General features: G+C 36.3%; 1 protein-coding gene across 2 annotated transcripts in view; it reads left to right on the top strand.

The window, feature by feature from the left end:
* LOC126184836 (acyl-CoA synthetase short-chain family member 3, mitochondrial) overlaps positions 1-18,681 on the top strand; it is a 518,174-nt gene that overhangs the window by 387,941 nt on the left and 111,552 nt on the right. For both annotated transcript variants that reach the window (XM_049927427.1, XM_049927426.1), the window contains exon 8: positions 17,213-17,323. In XM_049927427.1, coding sequence (XP_049783384.1) covers positions 17,213-17,323 — 111 coding nt within the window. The remainder of the gene's footprint in view (positions 1-17,212; positions 17,324-18,681) is intronic.

The raw sequence follows: 18,681 nt of genomic DNA, 5'->3' as shown, positions 1-18,681 counted from the left end.
GCTGTGCATTGTCAAGCAAAATGATGGGTGATGCCCCAAAAACGACCAGCTTTGTGAAAGAAGCAGCAACACTTTCTGCACAACCCACACATCATTTTGCATGACAATGCGCGGGCACATAACTGCTACTCCACAAGACATGCAGTACCGCTCTGGGCATTATTCCCTTTCCTGAAGAAATATTGACCCCTGTTTCAGGGGTGGGGGTGGAGCCAACTACCACACACTCTATCCAGATATTGTCAGGGGTCCTTTATATGGCAGCATAGGAGGATCCTCATCTTCTGGTTGTATTGTCTTATCTTCTTCCCTATGATGAGCCCCAAAGGTAGTCCCTCCCATTGAGGCTTCATGATCATTGAACATGTCTCCAGTTTCCTTGAACAAGAAGCCCCTATTATCAGTCTGCACCTCAGGACTGTAGGGCTCTAGTGGTGCTTCATACAAAGGACACAAACAATGTCTATGCATTTTTGTCTTTTTGATGAGTAGTCATAACACTCAACTTCATATGTCACAACCGGCATGTGACAAAGGATATAATACAGCCCAAAGTAATGCTTTAGTAAATTCTCCAATAGTTCCACTTTCTGCATCTACATAGACATACTTACTCATACATACCCTGAAAGCCACCATATGGTGCATGGCAGAGGGTCTTGTACCACTTCTAGTCATTTCCTTTTCTGTTCCACTTGCAAACTGAGTGAGAGAAAAATGAGTGTCTTTATGCCTCTGTTTAAGCCCTAATTTCTCTTATCTTCGTAGTGATATGTACATTAACAGTAGTAGAATAGTTTTGTGGTCAGCTTTAAATGGTGATGCTCTAAATTTTCCTTGAGAAGAACTTCACCTTCTCCTCCACAGATTCCCATTTGTAACAAATCTAGCAGCCTACCCCTGAATTACCTCAATGTCTTTCTTTAGTCTGACCTGGTGGGGATCCCAAACACTATAGCAGTACTCAAGAATGGATTGCACTACTATTCTGCATGTGGCCTCCTTACATGCTCATTCCACTTTATTTTCCATACACGGCAGGATCATCAGCAAACAGTCACAGATTGCTGTTCACACTTTCTATCAAATCATTTATGCATGTAGGAAATAATAGGTCTATAAACTTCCGTGTGCCACACCTGCTCTTTTGAATGCTCACCACCATAGCAATGGGGCTACAGACTGTTTTTAACAAGTGTCTGTTCACTTGATTGTTTTTTGCTCAATCAGTTTCTTCAGTCAAATGAAACAACCAAATGAAACTAGTCTCTAAGGCCATGTCAGCATTATGAATATTTTCACTCACTGACCGGGTTCGCGTAGTTTCATTAATGTGAGACAACTGACTGACATAAGTCACTGTTGATTGTAGCCCTTATATGAATGTTTTTACTCACTCACCTGGTTTTAGTGGTTTCATTCATTGCAAGACAACTAACTGACACAAATCTTTGCTGGTTTCAGCTGTTATATGGATGTTTTCACTCAGTCTCTGGGTTTGAGTGGTTTTATTTACATACTTTTTCAGTATTTTTGGTTATACATGAACCATGACTAAGAGTGACAACATGTTTATAGACGAATAAGGTATCTTATTTCAGGAAGATATGAATGAAACATATATTTATAAAAATAAAATATTTTCAAAATGTATTTGCTTACTGAAATACATATTCTCATACTTGTGGTATTAAATATCAATTTTTGTTGATTTTAAAAGTCTGGTGCTGCACTGTAAATTTAAGTATATGTAAATGAACGGTCACTTCATAACACATTTTTTTACATTGGTTTGTCTTTTTGTTCAGTACCAATTTTGCAATTGATTTTAATCCAATTTCTTGATGAGCTAGACACTTGAAACTTTCATTATAGCCCAGAACTGGATGACACTATCATATTAACTCACTTCAGAGTCTGGTGTGTGGCAGAGGATACTTTGTTTTTCAGTCATCTGTATGTTTGGTACAACTTTTGCAACTGATTTTAAATGAACTTCCCGACAAGCTAACTGGATGACAATGCAGTATTAACCTGCTTTCTGGTATATAGCAAAGTGTACTTGGTGTACCACTACTGTTTCCCTGTTTTCCTGTTCCACTTGCAAATGTTTCGCAGTGAAGAACGATTGCTGCTAAGCTTCTGTGTGAGTCAGATGCTCTCTAATTTCTACATCTGTGGCCTTTTCATGTGATATACGAAGGAGGAAGCCATATGTTGATTGACTCAGTTGTAGAGAAACTGAAATAAATGTGAAATTTACCATATTTCTGTGCTGTAATCTCATCAAATAGATAAGAGTAAGGAGTGTACACATTAACTGTCAAGAAAAATCACAGAACAATTCATGTCATTTGAAGTGCAATAAAACTGTTAGTAATGCAGGTGAACTATTCATGCATCGATTACCTATTACATGCCACCCATATTTTACAAGTATTGTACAGCTTTTAAAAATTCACTAGCACAAACTTTCAGGACTATCTGTATGATGTTAGGAATATGTATGGGCTGAGGAGAAATTATTTAATACATTTTAATCTGTTTTAAAAACATATTATATTGAAAAGTTTCTTACTTAAATAATTATCTTTAATATAAATTTATTGAAGCTCTATCTCCACCAGTTAGCACCCATCATCATTGGCTTTTTTTGGTAAATGCTTAGCTTCCATGCACATAAACCACATATGACAGAATTCTTTTAATTGTGAGATTGATTAGTTGCATTTTAAGCATGTACTGCTACTTATGGGAAGGTTTTTTTTTCCTTATTTTTCGTGAAAAATATTTGTAATCATTCATTCATTGGCTTGGAATGTCTTTGCTTAATATAGTTTCATAATATGAAGCATCCTTGTCAATATTGTATATTGCATTGAATTTATCTTGAGGATCATTTCTCACTCAGTCATGTCATTTCTCATATATATATATATATATATATATATATATATATATATATATATATATATATATATATAGAGAGAGAGAGAGAGAGAGAGAGAGAGAGAGAGAGAGAGATAGATAGATAGATAGATAGATAATAGTTAAGGCTTCTTTGATATCTTCATGCTTTCTGTGCAGCAGAATCACTTGCAGTATTATTTGTTTCCATTTAAGCGAAACAAACAAACAAAACACATTTATAAATTTCAAGCTTCACAGCTTCTTACAACAATCAGAACGACAATAATCTTAATGATCCAATTGAGAGTTACCTCTAAAAGTAGTCTGATGTGTGTTGAAATGCATCTGTTTGATAGTGTTAATATGTAGATATGTTTTTGTGTTGTAAGCATTTGTGTATCGTGTAAATGAGTCCAAAATGGTTGACCAGGTCAGCATTCACTTAGACAAGTGTGGGAAAATGCATAAAAACTCGCACTCAGGTTGGCTGCAAAAGCAATTTGAAGTGATGGGGAATCAAAGAAAGATGGTTCTCTCCTTCCCAAGTCTAGCACACAGCAAGCAGACAAAATTTTAAAACAAAAGCATAAAACTACTCAGTTGAATTATGTTATAACATCTTCTACCCATGTTCAAATAAGCTATGAGCATACTCACTCAATGTTACAATGAGCAAAAATATATTTCATTTAATTATCTTAGTGGAAAACTATAATTTTGCAACATTAGATTTGATCCTAGTTTGAGGGTGTCCAAAGGCATATGCAACCCCCCCCCCCTTTTTTTTTCCCTGGGAAAGTTCAACTGATTGGAAATAAATAGATGGTAATAAACCTAAGTTAAAATTCATTAGCTGAGTACCGGCCCATAAGTAGTTTCTTTGTTTTAGTCTATTAAAAACCCAGACTCAGGCTTTCTTAGATGGTTGCCTATACACATATAGGATGTTCACAAATAAGCTTTACAACTTTGATCATGTATATTTCAGAAATAGGAATAGTTAGGTAAGTGTGATTTGTGGTGCATCATAGCAGCAACAGCACATGTTAACAAGGAAATGCTAGGCCAGACGTGGTACTGGAATATTGCTTACGTATCCTCTGTGCTACAGATGGCGCACACATTTAAGATGACCATATGTCCCCTTCCCTTTTTTTTCTCATGACAGTCATGATTTTTCTAACTCTGTCTCGAATTTTTTCTGAAGTAATCCAAGACACGTATTCATTTTGGATTTAACAATTATGAAATAATTTATCCCAGATTACATGTCTTTTTCCTGTATCAGTATGCTGATAACAAAAGGGTATTTTCCAAATAAGTAATGTATGGAGCAGTGTTAGAACGCAGTTTGTTGTAGAAACTATGAAAACATTGGTAGTGATTAGAGTAAATTATGATGAAACTTGAGTTGAATGTTTTCATATGTTGTTGAATAATACAGGCATACCAAAGAAAATTTACAGCACTGATAAATGCTGTATGTCTACATTTAATTAAGACTTCTTTTGTGATATCAGAGTATTTTAATGTGTGCCAAATTTTGGTCTAGAAATTATGGTCGCCTTAAAATGTCAAACTCTGTTAAGCAGCTGCTAGAACCTTAGTTGTGTATGAACATTATGCAGCAAATCGTACATTTCCATCTCTCTCCATTTCTGAAATATATGTGATCAAAGATGTAATGAGATGACTGGCTGTTGTTGTGTCATCTTCATCATCATCATTCATCCCCATTACGGTCAGAGGAAGGCAATGACAAACCGCCTCCATTAGGACCTTGCCTAGTATGGCGGTGCGGGTCTCCCGCATCTGTCCCCCATGCTCTATCAACAAGCAGGGGACTTCATTTCCATTACCAAAGATGTAAAGCTAGTCTTGGAACACCCTGTATTTTCCATAGTTCTTTATTGCAATGATAAGAAGCCACCAACAATTGGCAACTGCATGCACTGTGATGCCATCCCATCTGCCATACAACTGAATAATTTAAATATCTTTTGCTGCCTACTCATTGAGCTGTATTAAAACTGACTTAATTTACATTCATGTTCCTTACTGCAGATGAGTACTATGCTTGAATATGATTGTCTCTACAATCCACTTTCACAAATCCTTGTTATTCATGTGTGTAATTTATATTTGCTGATCGGTAGGAGGAATGCACCAGCTGGTTTTGTCAGCACTGAAAATGCAAGCGAGGAAACATTCTCCTCTCATGCCCATGCTCCCTGTTGTACATCATGGCCATCATCCAACTCACACTCAACAAATTGTGTGTGGGCAAGAAAATAATCTGACTTGATCCAGATTGTCTGGGGTTTTCAAAGTTTTTGTCTGGGATCAGCAGTTTAAGTGATGGCAGGCCTACACCAGCGAAACATCAGCTTAATTAGTTGAGTGTTAATGGTGCCTTGAACAACTTAATCCACAACACTATATTATTCAGTTTTAAATGGTCAAAATAAAAATTACTCCATTGAGTACATAATTAAATGAACATGTCAAATGCTTATTTCAACTTTGCTATACCCCCTGATATACGTGTTCACTTACCCCTGGGAGTAGGGCTACCCCCTGTTAGTATAATATAGCACTGCTTCTGTTCAACTGATGAAGGCAGTGGAGACTGTTTTTCACTCACAAGAGGAATTGGATAGCTCAGTCAGCTAAAACACTAAAGAGTGTTTTCAGTTGAAAGAATGAATACATGGTTCAACTGAGAGAAAAACTACTAACTGTTTTCACTCAGAAAGAAAGAATGAATAATTCAGTCAAGATATAAAACTACGACTGTGTCAAATGTTTTCATTCGGTTGCTCCCACAGACTGCTTTAAAAAAAAAAAAAAAAAAAAAAAAAAAAAAAAAAAAAAAAAAAAAAAAAAGGGGGGGGGGAATGAATAATAATCTAACCGACATGACATGTAAAACTACTACTAACCGACTCGACCATTTTCATTCGTTTGCTCCCACAGAGTGGCTTCATCCAAAATAATGAATGAGTGGTCCAACAAACTGAATTTTTTTTGTTTGGTTTCTGCCACAGACTGATGTCACTCAAAAGAATGAATGAGTAGTCCAACTAACTGAATCGATTGTTTTCATTCATTTGTTACCATAGATTACTTTCACTAAAAGAAAAAAAAGAAAAGAAAAAAGAAAAAAAAGAGGAATAATTCAACCAATATGTAAAACTACAACCAAATGAATCAGTTGTTTTCCAACAGCTGAATAAATCAGTTGTTTTCATTTGATTTTCTCCCATCACTATACCACCAAAGAAAACGTACTGGGTCCTATTACTGAAGAAGTCTTCAGTCCACTCACATGTGTCACATGTTTTTTCAGAAATCTAGGAATATGGAATCTTCTTGCTGCTCTTTTCTGATATTATGTGCTGCAGATGTTGAATGCCTGACAGAGAAGATGGACTTATATAGCTTTTGGGGTCACTGGAGCTGTGCTGCAGTGTGCTTGCAGAGTGAGAGCGCCACTGTTTCATCACATGAGTACAACAGCCAATAGCAGTTCATGCAGCCAGTGTATAGACAACTATACAGTGCACAGACAATCAGTCCAGTGATTGCACTTGATAATTTTTGGTCTATCTTCACTGTACTAGGACTGTTTGCTAACTACATTGATTGTTGCTCAGTGATTCTCTGTGGTCTGGGATTTCTCTCTCTGTTGCTCTTGGCTTTGTTGTCATCGGTGTGGTGACAGCTTTGCATAGTGCTTGATTGTCATTCAGGTTGTTTGTCCTTGTCCTGGTCTACTGTCTTGTTGGGAGTCTGTCTGTCATGTTCTATTCACCTGCTGTTAGTTTAAGGGGGTTAGGATGTCAAACAGGCCGACTTGGAGCAGGAGAGGCACCACAGGACATTTTAATTTACACTGTCTATACTTTTACAAATAAATTCATAAAACTTTGAAAGCATGATCAGGAAGGATTCAGGATTCATGCTCATAGCAGTAGAAGCTCAAAAACGTAACAAAATACATTTTTTTACATGTGAAATTTCATCATTTTTTCACTTACTACTGGCTGCATTTGTTGCTATAGGTACACTTTTCTTACTAAGTAAGAGAGATTCTTCAATGAATTTTGCACAAACTATAGTTACATGAGTATGAAACTCTAGAGTTTATTTAATTTATGAAAAAATGAATGAACTGTTACATTTTAAACTTCATGTTTAGAAAAAACTCAAATTTTATAGTTAATTATCTGAATTTTTACCACAGTTTTTAATAGATTTGGAAAATTCTAGAGTTTCATACATCTGTAAGTACTGCTTGTATGCTGTGCAAAATTTTTTGAAGAATCTCTCTTACTTAGGAAGACAATTGTACCTACAGAAACAAATGCAGTCAGTAGTAAGGGGAAAAATGATGAAATTTCACATGTAAAAAAAAGGTATTTTGCTACGTAAATGTGATTTATAATCAATTTAAACTTTGCCCATACTGGAAGTAAATGACGTCCATTCATTGTCTAAATGGGATGCTAACAACTGCTTATCTGCTCTTTCTAGCATAAAGACTCTTTTAGCCTTCTGTATTGATTTATTAACTTTAGTAACCACCATACTATCATGATCACTAATCCCTGTCTTTATACTGACACTGTTGATAAGGTCAAGCTTGTTTGCAGGTGCAAGGTCTAAACTATTGTCATTGCATGTGGGCTCTCGAACTTGCTGCTGAAAACAGTTTTAGGAAAACATGCTCAAAAGTACTTCACAAGACTGCCTCCCATACTCCTTCCAATAAAGCCTTAAACATCCCAGTCTATACATAGCATGTTAAAGTCATCTCCTACTAATATTGCGTGATCTGGGTATTTCCACACTACTGAGCATAGACTTTCTTTGAATGACTCTAAAACTGTGGCAGAATGTGGTGGCCAGTAAAACATCCAACAATTAACTTGATTTCACGTAGACCTGTCATATGTGACCAGATAACATTACAGTCACACTCAAATTTGATCTCAATGAAGACAATGTCATTGGTTTAAAAGTCCATACCAAGTCTCCCAGGTGGTATCTCGCTGGCCAGTGCTTGGCATCATAGTGCTCTTGGTCCCTCTCCTAGGTGTCAGGGTCCATTTGCAAGCCAGCCGTCTTGCTTCTTTGGGTTTGGTGATGAGGTATTTCATATACCATCATTCAGTTGAAACTGGAACAGCATATCCACTGTCATTTTGGCCTTACAAGTGTGGAGTGGAAAGAACAGGGTGAAGCCTGTAGTGTCTTGGTTCACTGTGTTACATGTGAATGTCATGACAGACATTATTGCATACTAATCTCTCTGTTTGACATTAGTGTACATTGAGATCATATCTGACAATGTTGTATTAAAGCATTCTGTGAGGCCATTCGTCTGTGGACAGCAGGCAGTTGTCATCCTGTGGATGACGTCGCAATGTGAAATTGTTTCTGATGCTGATCACAATTGAAAAACTTCTCCACAATCAGAGATAATCACACATGGTGCTCCATGCTTCAGGGTGATATCTTCTACCAAGAAACCTTGCAATTTCCAGAGCTTCAGCAGTTGATGACAGTGTAGTGGGTGAGAAAGTCAGTGGAGACTATTATCCATCAATTCCCATTTGTTGGTTTTGAGAATATCCTCATGTCAGTTTGGGAACCTCCTCAAGAAGTTGAGGTAATCCGGTGGAATAGTGCTGCTGCAGGCAGAATAGGTATCAGATGCCCCGGAGGTAAATGCAGCACATGGCTCACATGGTGCCTAACAGATCAAATGGTTCAAATGGCTCTAAGCACTATGGGACTTAACTTCTGAGGTCATCAGTACGCTAGAACTTAGAACTACTTAAACCTAACTAACCTAAGGACAACACACACATCCATGCCTGAGGCAGGATTCGAACACACGACCATAGCGGTCATGCAGTTCCAAACTGTAGCGCCTAGAACCACTCGGCCACCCCAGCCGGCGCCTAACAGGTCAGTAGAGACATGGTCAGTGATATCTGCATCTGATTCTGTCTAGAATATTCATAAATCTTAGATGAGAGGATGAAGTATCATGGAAATAGATAGAGATAGCTAGTCATATATCTGGTTGGATGATGAGGAACCATCCATTTTTGTCCCATTGGTTCATACTTCCTCTTATACAATGTTCTGATTCTTAATGCAAATTCTACTTTGATTGCTAGCTCCTTCTTCAAAGCATCTAGCAGCAATGTCATTTAACACAGCAGTGACTCAGATTTGGTACATGCTGCCATGTTCTACTAAAGAACTCCTAGAAAGGCAAGTGGTGACCTTGTGTTTGCTCCAGTTTTATGGAACATTGTGTCATCATACTCCTTAAGCCTCAGTGCCCATCTCACCAGTCAACCAGACAGATATCTCAGGTTAATCAACCAACATATAGAATGCTGGTTCATCACAGTGGTGAGTCATTTGCCAAATAAATATGGCCATAACTTGTTGATAGCTCAAACAACAACATTGCACTTTCTTTTGGTTGTAGACAAGTTCCTCTTGGACTTGGTCGGTACCCTGGAAGCATAAGCTACCACGTTTTCAGTACCTACCTGAATTTGTACTAGAAATGCACCCATCCCACACCCACTAATATTGTAGTAAAGTTTTGTCCCATCATTCTCTTCATACATTGCTAGGACTGAAGAATAAGTTAGTGCTTCCTTAATGACACTGAAAGATCTTACTTGTATCTCATTCTGGAAACATTTAGCGTCTCCCTCCAATAGTTCTTTCAAGGGCCATGCCTTGGTGCAGATGTCCTTTATGAATCACTGGTACTATGAGCACATTCCTGGGAAACTTCTCACATCATAAATATGCTGGGGAATTGGAAAATCAGTTATTGCTGATATTTTCTCTAGCTCAGGATGAAATCCATAGTGTTGTGGTGTCTAAGATTTTTATTTCTTGGGTGATGAAGAGTGTCGTTTTTGTATTCAGACTTGCAGTCTGAGCAGACTTCAGCACATTTGTCAGGTACCTTGGATGTTCTTCAAATTTCATCAAAACAACAATGTCATATGGTGGCAAAGGTATGTCAGCCATTTAAGGTGTCAGAGATTGTTGTCCATCATATGCTTGTAGGTGACTGAGCATAACATAGTCCAAATGACACAATTTTGAATTCATAAATGGTGTCAGATGTTATGAAGGCAGTGTTTTCAAAGTCAGCCTTGTCAACCTTAATTTGCCAAAATCCCATCTGCATGTCCATATTGAGAAATACTGTGCTCATTTCAACAGTCTAAGGTGTCATCAATGCACAGCAATAGCTTGTCATCATTCTTTATGATTTAATGAAAATCACCAATAATCAACACAGAAAAGCCATGGGCCATCCATCTTGCTCATGAGGACCATAGAACAGGAACAACCACTCTCTGAAGGTTTAATGATCTCATCTTGCAGCATCTTCCCAGTTCCTCTCGAATTGTGCATAGTCAGATCCCATACCAATGCTGGCCAAATGGTAGATGATTCCCATTGTTGATATGGTATTTTACTGTGGGCTGCTTGGTCTGTCTTTTCTCCATTCAGGATTTTAAAGTATGAAAACTGGCACAGAATGGCTAAGACTCGCTGATGTTGTTCCTCAGTCATACCAGACCCTATTGGCAGTTTGACAGTTGCTTCCTTCACCATGTTGTCTGTAGTGATAGAGGTGCATACTTTTACAAAAAAAAAGGTGTGGCTATTTGTGACAATTATTGATCAGAACAACTCCTTGACCTCCTGCACCGCTTATGTTCATCACTGATATGTAGACTTCTTTTGTGTGCTTGAGTAGCTATTTGCTATCACCAAAAGTTTCACAGTTTAATTAAGCATCCAGGTTGATGACTGGAACTCATCTCAGTCATGACAGAGATAACAATCTCTTCAGGGGCAAACAATATTGGTTACATGTGCTTCTTGGAATAGCTTTGTCAGTTAGGATCTCTGATGTTCCACAGTCTGTGACTGCAAGAAGTTCCATCTGAGAATAACATCATAATTACATGCTGTTAAAATTCCAAATTCAAAAGCTGATAGTTACTCTTGCAATACATGGTCCTGTTGTCTGAACACATTTCCTGATTGTGACATTCACTGTAGTTGCTTTCATATTATGGAATATACTCCTCTTTTGCTGGAGATCATAAGCATTTAACATTACAGAAAAGTAGCTCCTGAGTGAACCAGTGCCTGGACAGTGTGCCTGTTGATGATACAGTTGATGAGATATCCTGATATCTTAGTAATGGTCATCTCAAGAGGATTTTCATCTATGGTGGTTTCACCACCGCAGATAGTCACCTTACTTAGTTTTCTGAATTTAGCAGGTAGGCAAACAGCTATGTGGATAGAATGAATAGAACTTTTGTGTTGGTTGGCATGTGAAGGTTTAGTAGTTGTTGAAAGCTCATTTTCTTTCTCTGCAGTAACACACAACTTGTCCAGGGTGTCCATAGTGGAAACATACTGGTGTCTTGTACTCTGTTCTCTAAATGTCTGCCCTTTTGTGGGTGTTATACTTGGTGGAGAAGTTGACTATACCTGTGTTGGTTAGATACTGGGTTATCATTTGACAGCTGTGGCATAAGTCTGAGTGGGGAGAGCCCATCTTTCATGGTACATACAACTGATGGTTGAGACTGGTGCTAAAAATTGTTAACCTGTTGTTTGACATTCTCTATTACCTCCTGACGTAGGAGTTTGACATTAATAGCCACTATCCCTTGTGTACTTGGTCTGATATATCTGGCTGTGATAAATTGCTTATCTCTTCCCTTACTATCTGACATATGAAAGAAGTGAGGTCATGGTGGTCTTGCACAGATGAGAAAGTGACAACATTTGGCAGTCAGTCCTATCTATTTTGTCTGACTGTTTTTTTCTGTTGCATTTCCTCCATGCGCTGACACCATCTGATTAATTCTTATGCTGTTTTGACTTATTTTACCACAAAAGATGGGACATATCTTCTGTGACTTCTTTCATCATGTTGGCTTCTGTCATATTCAGATTCACAATGTTTCATAGGGCCAAAACATTCTGTATGTATGACTGTGACATTTCACCATGCTTCTGGACCCTGTTCTTCAGATGTTCTTTTGCTAAATGGACTTGCTGTAGATTGTCACCAAATGTTTTCTTCAGATTGGTCTAGGATTTGTCCCAGCCATTAAATTCTCTTAGTTGTTCTTAAACTATTACTGGGTTATACCTTCCAAGTAAAAGTACACATTTCCCAAACACATCATGTCACCCTGTCTGCTTTATTTGGTATTTGGTCTAAGGCCATTGGTAGGGTCCTGGCCAGCATCTCTAGACAACACTGATTCATGCCTTTTGTGCAGTTGACTTACTGTGAGATTGGAATCCATTAGTCTCCTTGATATATGGACCTTTGGAATGGTGTACTGCTTGTAGTAGTAGTAGTAGTAGTAGTAGTAGTAGCTTTATTCATCCGTAGACCTCTTTTTGCAAGGATATAGGACATGTCAAAGTATTTACAAGTTTAGATCAATTTAAAATAAGATAATTCATATACACATATATTTACAGACTTCTAGTTAGACATAATCATTAGATTTACTCCTGGTATACAATACTATTTTACAGATAACTTATTAAAATAATGTAATGCCACACCATTCACTCATATCTCACTATCAGTCACTGCACACACTACACACACGTTGTTTGGTAACACTTCACTCACTACACACACTGGTGATCTCTGGGCCATCTTCTGTGCCACAACTTCCCTTTTGAAGTACCCAGCATTTCCACAAAACAATGTCACATTGTAATCATAATTAAAGCAGGATTTTGAATGAAATGCTACAATTAGAACTGAAAGCACATTTATTACAGACAGCATCCTACAACTATAGTAGAACTGGGTGAAGAGTCCTGCTTTTTATACAAACATAGAACACTGTAGAATATGGAAATGTTACAAACATAATAAGTTTTGAGAACGTTCCAGTAATTATAAATAGTAAATAACAAATATTTGCTGATAATGGAGTTTGAATTGGCAATCTGTCATACCCTAGCCAGTGATGCTAACAGCTGCTCCACAAGACATGCTGCACAGATCATAAGAGTATTAATCTTGAGTTACATACTAGCATTTCTTTTTATTATTATAAGTAATACCAGAGATAAGTTTGAGACACAAAGTCATTTAATATGTGAATAGAATGTTCAACAAGAAAATCTTTAGATCATTTTTAAAAGCATACTACAGGCTAATCCTGTTGCATGTTTGAATTAATAGCTTACAGAATTTAAAACAGTAACTTTTGTGCATTTTAGAGGTTGTTGTTGTTGTTGTATTCAGTCCTGAGACTGGTTTGATGCAGCTCTCCATGCTACTCTGTCCTGTGCAAGCTTCTTCATCTCCCAGTACTTACTGCAACCTACATCCTTCTGAATCTGCTTAGTGTATTCATCTCTTGGTCTCCCTCTACGATTTTTACCCTCCACACTGCCCTCCAATGCTAAATTTGTGATCCCTCGATGCCTCAGAACATGTCCTACCAACCGGTCCCTTCTTGTCAAGTTGTGTCACAAACTTCTCTTCTCCCCAATTCTATTCAAAACCTCCTCATTAGTTATGTGATCTACCCATCTAATCTTTTTAGAGGTAAACAAATATTTTTCAAAGCTTGCTCATCATCTAATGATTTAGCTGAAAGCCATAGTTTACTCAAAAATTATTTCTGTTGATTAGATTAGATTAGATTAATACTAGTTCCATGGATCATGAATACAATATTTCGTAATGATGTGGAACGAGTCAATTTTTCCAATACATGACACAAATAAGTTAATTTAACAACATAATTAAGTTAATATAAAAACTTTTTTAATTTTTTGTTTTTTTAATTTTTTGTTTTTTTAATTTTTTTGTAATTTTTTTTTTTTTTTGTTTTTCTCTTTTTTTCTTAATTTATATCTAAAAATTCCTCTATGGAGTAGAAGGAGTTGTCATTCAGAAATTCTTCTAATTTCTTCTTAAATACTTGTTGGTTTTCTGTCAGACTTCTGATACTATTTGGTAAGTGACCAAAGACTTTAGTGGCAGTATAATTCTCCCCTTTCTGTGCCAAAGTTGGATTTAATCTTGAATAGTGAAGATCATCCTTTCTCCTAGTATTGTAGTTATGCACACTGCTATTACTTTTGAATTGGTTTTGGTTGTTAATAACAAATTTCATAAGAGAGTATATGTACTGAGAAGCTACTGTGAATATCCCTAGATCCTTAAATAAATGTCTGCAGGATGATCTTGGGTGGACTCCAGCTATTATTCTGATTACACACTTTTGTGCAATAAATACTTTATTCCTCAGAGATGAATTGCCCCAAAATATGATGCCATACGCAAGCAATGAGTGAAAACATGCATAGTAAGCTAATTTACTAAGATGTTTATCACCAAAATTTGCAATGACCCTTATTGCATAAGTAGCTGAACTCAAACGTTTCAGCAGATCATCAATGTGTTTCTTCCAATTTAATCTCTCATCAATGGACACACCTAAAAATTTGGAATATTATACCTTAGCTATATGCTTCAGATTAAGGTCTATATTTATTAATGGCGTCATACCATTTACTGTATGGAACTGTATGTACTGTGTCTTATCAAAATTCAGTGAGAGTCCATTTACAAGGAACCACTTAGTAATTTTCTGAAAGACGTTATTGACAATTTCATCAGTTAATTCTTGTTTGTCAGGTGTGATTACTATACTTGTATTATCAGCAAAGAGAACTAACTTTGCCTCTTCATGAATATAGAATGGCAAGTCATTAATATATATTAAGAACAACAAAGGACCCAAGACCGACCCTTGTGGAACCCCATTCTTGATAGTTCCCCAGTTTGAGGAATGTGCTGATCTTTGCATATTATGAGAACTGGTTATATCAACTTTCTGCACTCTTCCAGTTAGGTACGAATTAAACCATTTGTGCACTGTCCCACTCATGCCACAATACTTGAGCTTGTCTAGCAGAATTTCATGATTTACACAATCAAAAGCCTTTGAGAGATCACAAAAAATCCCAATGGGTGGTGTTCAGTTATTCAGATCATTCAAAATTTGATTGGTGAAAGCATATATGGCATTTTCTGTTGAAAAACCTTTCTGGAAACCAAACTGACATTTTGTTAGTACTTCAATTTTACAGATATGTGAAGCTACTCTTGAATACATTACTTTCTCAAAAATTTTGGATAAAGCTGTTAGAAGGGAGATTGGACGGTAATTGTTGACATCAGATCTATCCCCTTTTTTATGCAAAGGTATAGCAATAGCATATTTCAGTCTATCAGGGAAAATGCCCTGTTCCAGAGAGCTATTACACAGGTGGCTGAGAATCTTACTTATCTGTTGAGAACAAGCTTTTAGTATTTTGCTGGAAATGCCATCAATTCCATGTGAGGTTTTGCTTTTAAGCAAGTTTATTATTTTCCTAATTTCAGAGGGAGAAGTGGGTGAGATTTCAATTGTATCAAATTGCATAGGTATGGCCTCTTCCATTAACAGCCTAGCATCTTCTAATGAACACCTGGATCCTACTACATCCACAACATCTAGAAAATGATTATTAAAAATATTTTCAACTTCTGACTTTTTGTTCGTAAAGTTTTCATTCAATTTGATGGTAATACTGTCTTCCTGTGCTCTTGGTTGACCTGTTTCTTTTTTAATAATATTCCAAATTGTTTTAATTTTATTATCAGAATTGCTGATTTCAGACATGATACACATATTTCTGGATTTCTTAATAACTTTTCTTATTATAGCACAGTAGTTTTTATAATGTTTGATAGTTTCTGGGTCACTACTCTTTCTTGCTGTCAGATACATTTCCCCTTTCCGGTTACAAGATATTTTTATACCCTTAGTAAGCCATGGTTTGTTACATGGTTTCTTACAAGTATATTTAACTATTTTCTTGGGGAAGCTGTTTTCAAATGCATTTACAAAAGTGTCATGAAATAAATTATATTTTAAATTGGCATCAGGTTCACGGTACACCTCATCCCAGTCTAACTGCTGTAGGCTTTCTCTGAAATCTGCAATTGTTAAATCGTTGACTGAACGTACTACTTTGGAGGACTGTTTAGTACTGCTGAATGGAGCTATGTCATATATTGTAACTAGCTGTGCACCATGATCAGAAAGACCATTCCCAACAGGCTGAGCATTTATCTGGTTAAACTTATCTTGGTCTATAAAGAAGTTATCTATCAGTGAGCTGCTATCCTTTACCACCCGAGTAGGAAAATCAATAACGGGTGTCAAATTGAAAGAACCGAGTAATACGTCAAGGTCATTTTTCCTATTATCCTCTTTCAGAGAATCTACATTGAAGTCTCCACAAATAATAATTTGCTTCCCCCTGTCTGACAGATAGCACAACAAGGAGTCCAAATTTTTCAGAAATAAATGAAAATTTCTCAGTGGGGACCTATATACAGTTACAATTATAAATGTGCCTTTATTTAATTTAAGCTCACAGGCACATGCTTCTATATGTTTCTCTACACAAAACCTTTTTGTTTCTATACTTTTTGCACAATGATAACTTTTGACATATATGTTGATTTTAGAATCCACCATTGCTGAATTTATGTAAGAATGTGTGACCAAATCTTTATTGTGCTTAAAGTGCTACACTATTTACCATGAACTGCTTGGTAAATGCTAATGAGCACACAGCAGAGCCAAGGAAACACGCATATGAGCGTCTGTCATTTTTATTTTATTTGTTTCTCAGGTATATGCTATATGCTTGTGGTTTTCTCCTCAGTTGAGTAACATTATAATTTCATTTTTCTCTGCATTATAGTTTTACACTGTTATTTGTGATGATAACAACAGATCATAGTGTACTGACTACAATTGCCCACATTCTTCTCTTTAATCAATACTCCAGTCTGAGTTTCCAGAAATGGCAGTCATATGTGTATGAGGTGTGCTTGCTTGTGTGAATCAATGTGCATGTATTTTCTTTTCTGAAGAAGGCTTTGGCCAAAACTACTTGTGGTCTGCAACTCAACATGTCATATTTATGGTGAGAAGTGATCTATCCTCTTCCCTCTATTGTTTTTAATAAATAACATTATTTTCAGTTTTAAGTCTCATGGCTAATATTTTGCAGAAACTAAAGAAAACAAAGTTATCAAAAGTATTGCATTGAATGCTTGTTACATAAAAAACACATAATCATAGAAATATTAATACACTTCTTTTTTTGTTTCTTTCAGGATAATACAACAACATCGAGTAAATGCTTTGCTTACTGCACCAACTGCACTACGTGTAATAAGGAGAGTTGATCCTGAGATACAACATGGAAAGAGATACTCAACTGAATCGTTAGTTTCCAATGAATTCAGCCTTAAATATAGTTAAATTATTTTTTTTAATTTCGTCCATTTACTTTTGTGATACCGGAATAAAAATTCAGTATGTTAATTTCACAACCTTGATAATGATATATTCATGCATTATGTTATTTTTAGTTTAAAATTGCAGTTATTATTTTAAGTTAATTGTTGATTGGTCTCACCTCCTCAGAGGTGGGACAAATTCGATCACCATTGTATTTTGTATACAGGAACGGAATCAGACTTCCAGTGGAGTGAATCTGATCACTATTTTGATTTTTTAAAAATATGTTGCTGTGTTTGCAACAAAATTTTACAATTTCTAGACTAAAAAAATTTTTACGAGCACATTAAACTTGGGATTTTTGCTATCAAAACACTTGACTTCACTAAATTTGACAAACAAATATTAATTTTTAGTTACTGTATGTTGTAATCAATGTGAAAAGTATTTACTCAATGTCATAATCATCTGTCCATCCAAAAATAAATTAACTTCCCTTCTATGTTATGGAACAATTTTTTAATGATTTGGGCCCTTTCTACCTCAGTTGCATCGTCAATTTCTGGAAAGACATTACCATCAAGAACTTTCTTTCTCAGAAATGTCATTTCATAGCTGTCATTAGAGATCCTTTCAATTTTACCAATATAAGTCCTGAACCTTTTTTTCGTAGGAAATTTTACTATGATGAAGTCATTTTCTTTAAATTCATGCCAATCATTATCCTTCTCCTTGTGCATTTCTTCATTCTTATTTGACTCATACTGTTCTAGATCAGTGTTAGATGTTCTGGATAGGAACTCCCTGCTTGCTGCCCCATCACTATCATTTTCATTGAAGACGCTGATAACAATTCCTTTTCGTGGAGTTAATGCTAAATGCTTAGCTTGACATAGCTTTCCTTTTGTTTCATTAGAGCAAACCTGCTTTAATTGCATTTCGAAGGCTGCTGCCCAAGAAACTTCTTATGAGCTGGTTCCATGTGCATTGTTGTCACTTGCTTCTGAAATCTGTGAAATGACTTTATTGGGACAGAAAGGAAAAATTCCTGCTTTTCTGAACTTTGATATTACATATGGTTTGGACATGATAGCTATATTTTCAAAGGGTTTTTTCAACAACCTAGGAAATTCAGATTTTTGCACCACTCCTCTATTCTTCCTTTTCCAATCATGTAGCACATTTCTCCAAGCAAGTTTTAGAGGTCTAAAACAAGGCCACATCAAGTGGCTGACACCAATGGGTAGAATTAGGTGGTAGAGGCACAAATTTAATATCCTGTTCCTGGCACAGTTTAATCATGCTATATGACGGATGACTCAAGTGACTGTCACCTATAATC

This window comes from Schistocerca cancellata, chromosome 4, assembly GCF_023864275.1.
Source record: "Schistocerca cancellata isolate TAMUIC-IGC-003103 chromosome 4, iqSchCanc2.1, whole genome shotgun sequence".
Lineage (NCBI taxonomy): Eukaryota > Metazoa > Arthropoda > Insecta > Orthoptera > Acrididae > Schistocerca > Schistocerca cancellata.
Note: the sequence above shows the minus strand (reverse complement) of the source record. Positions and strands in the feature narration are given on the sequence as shown.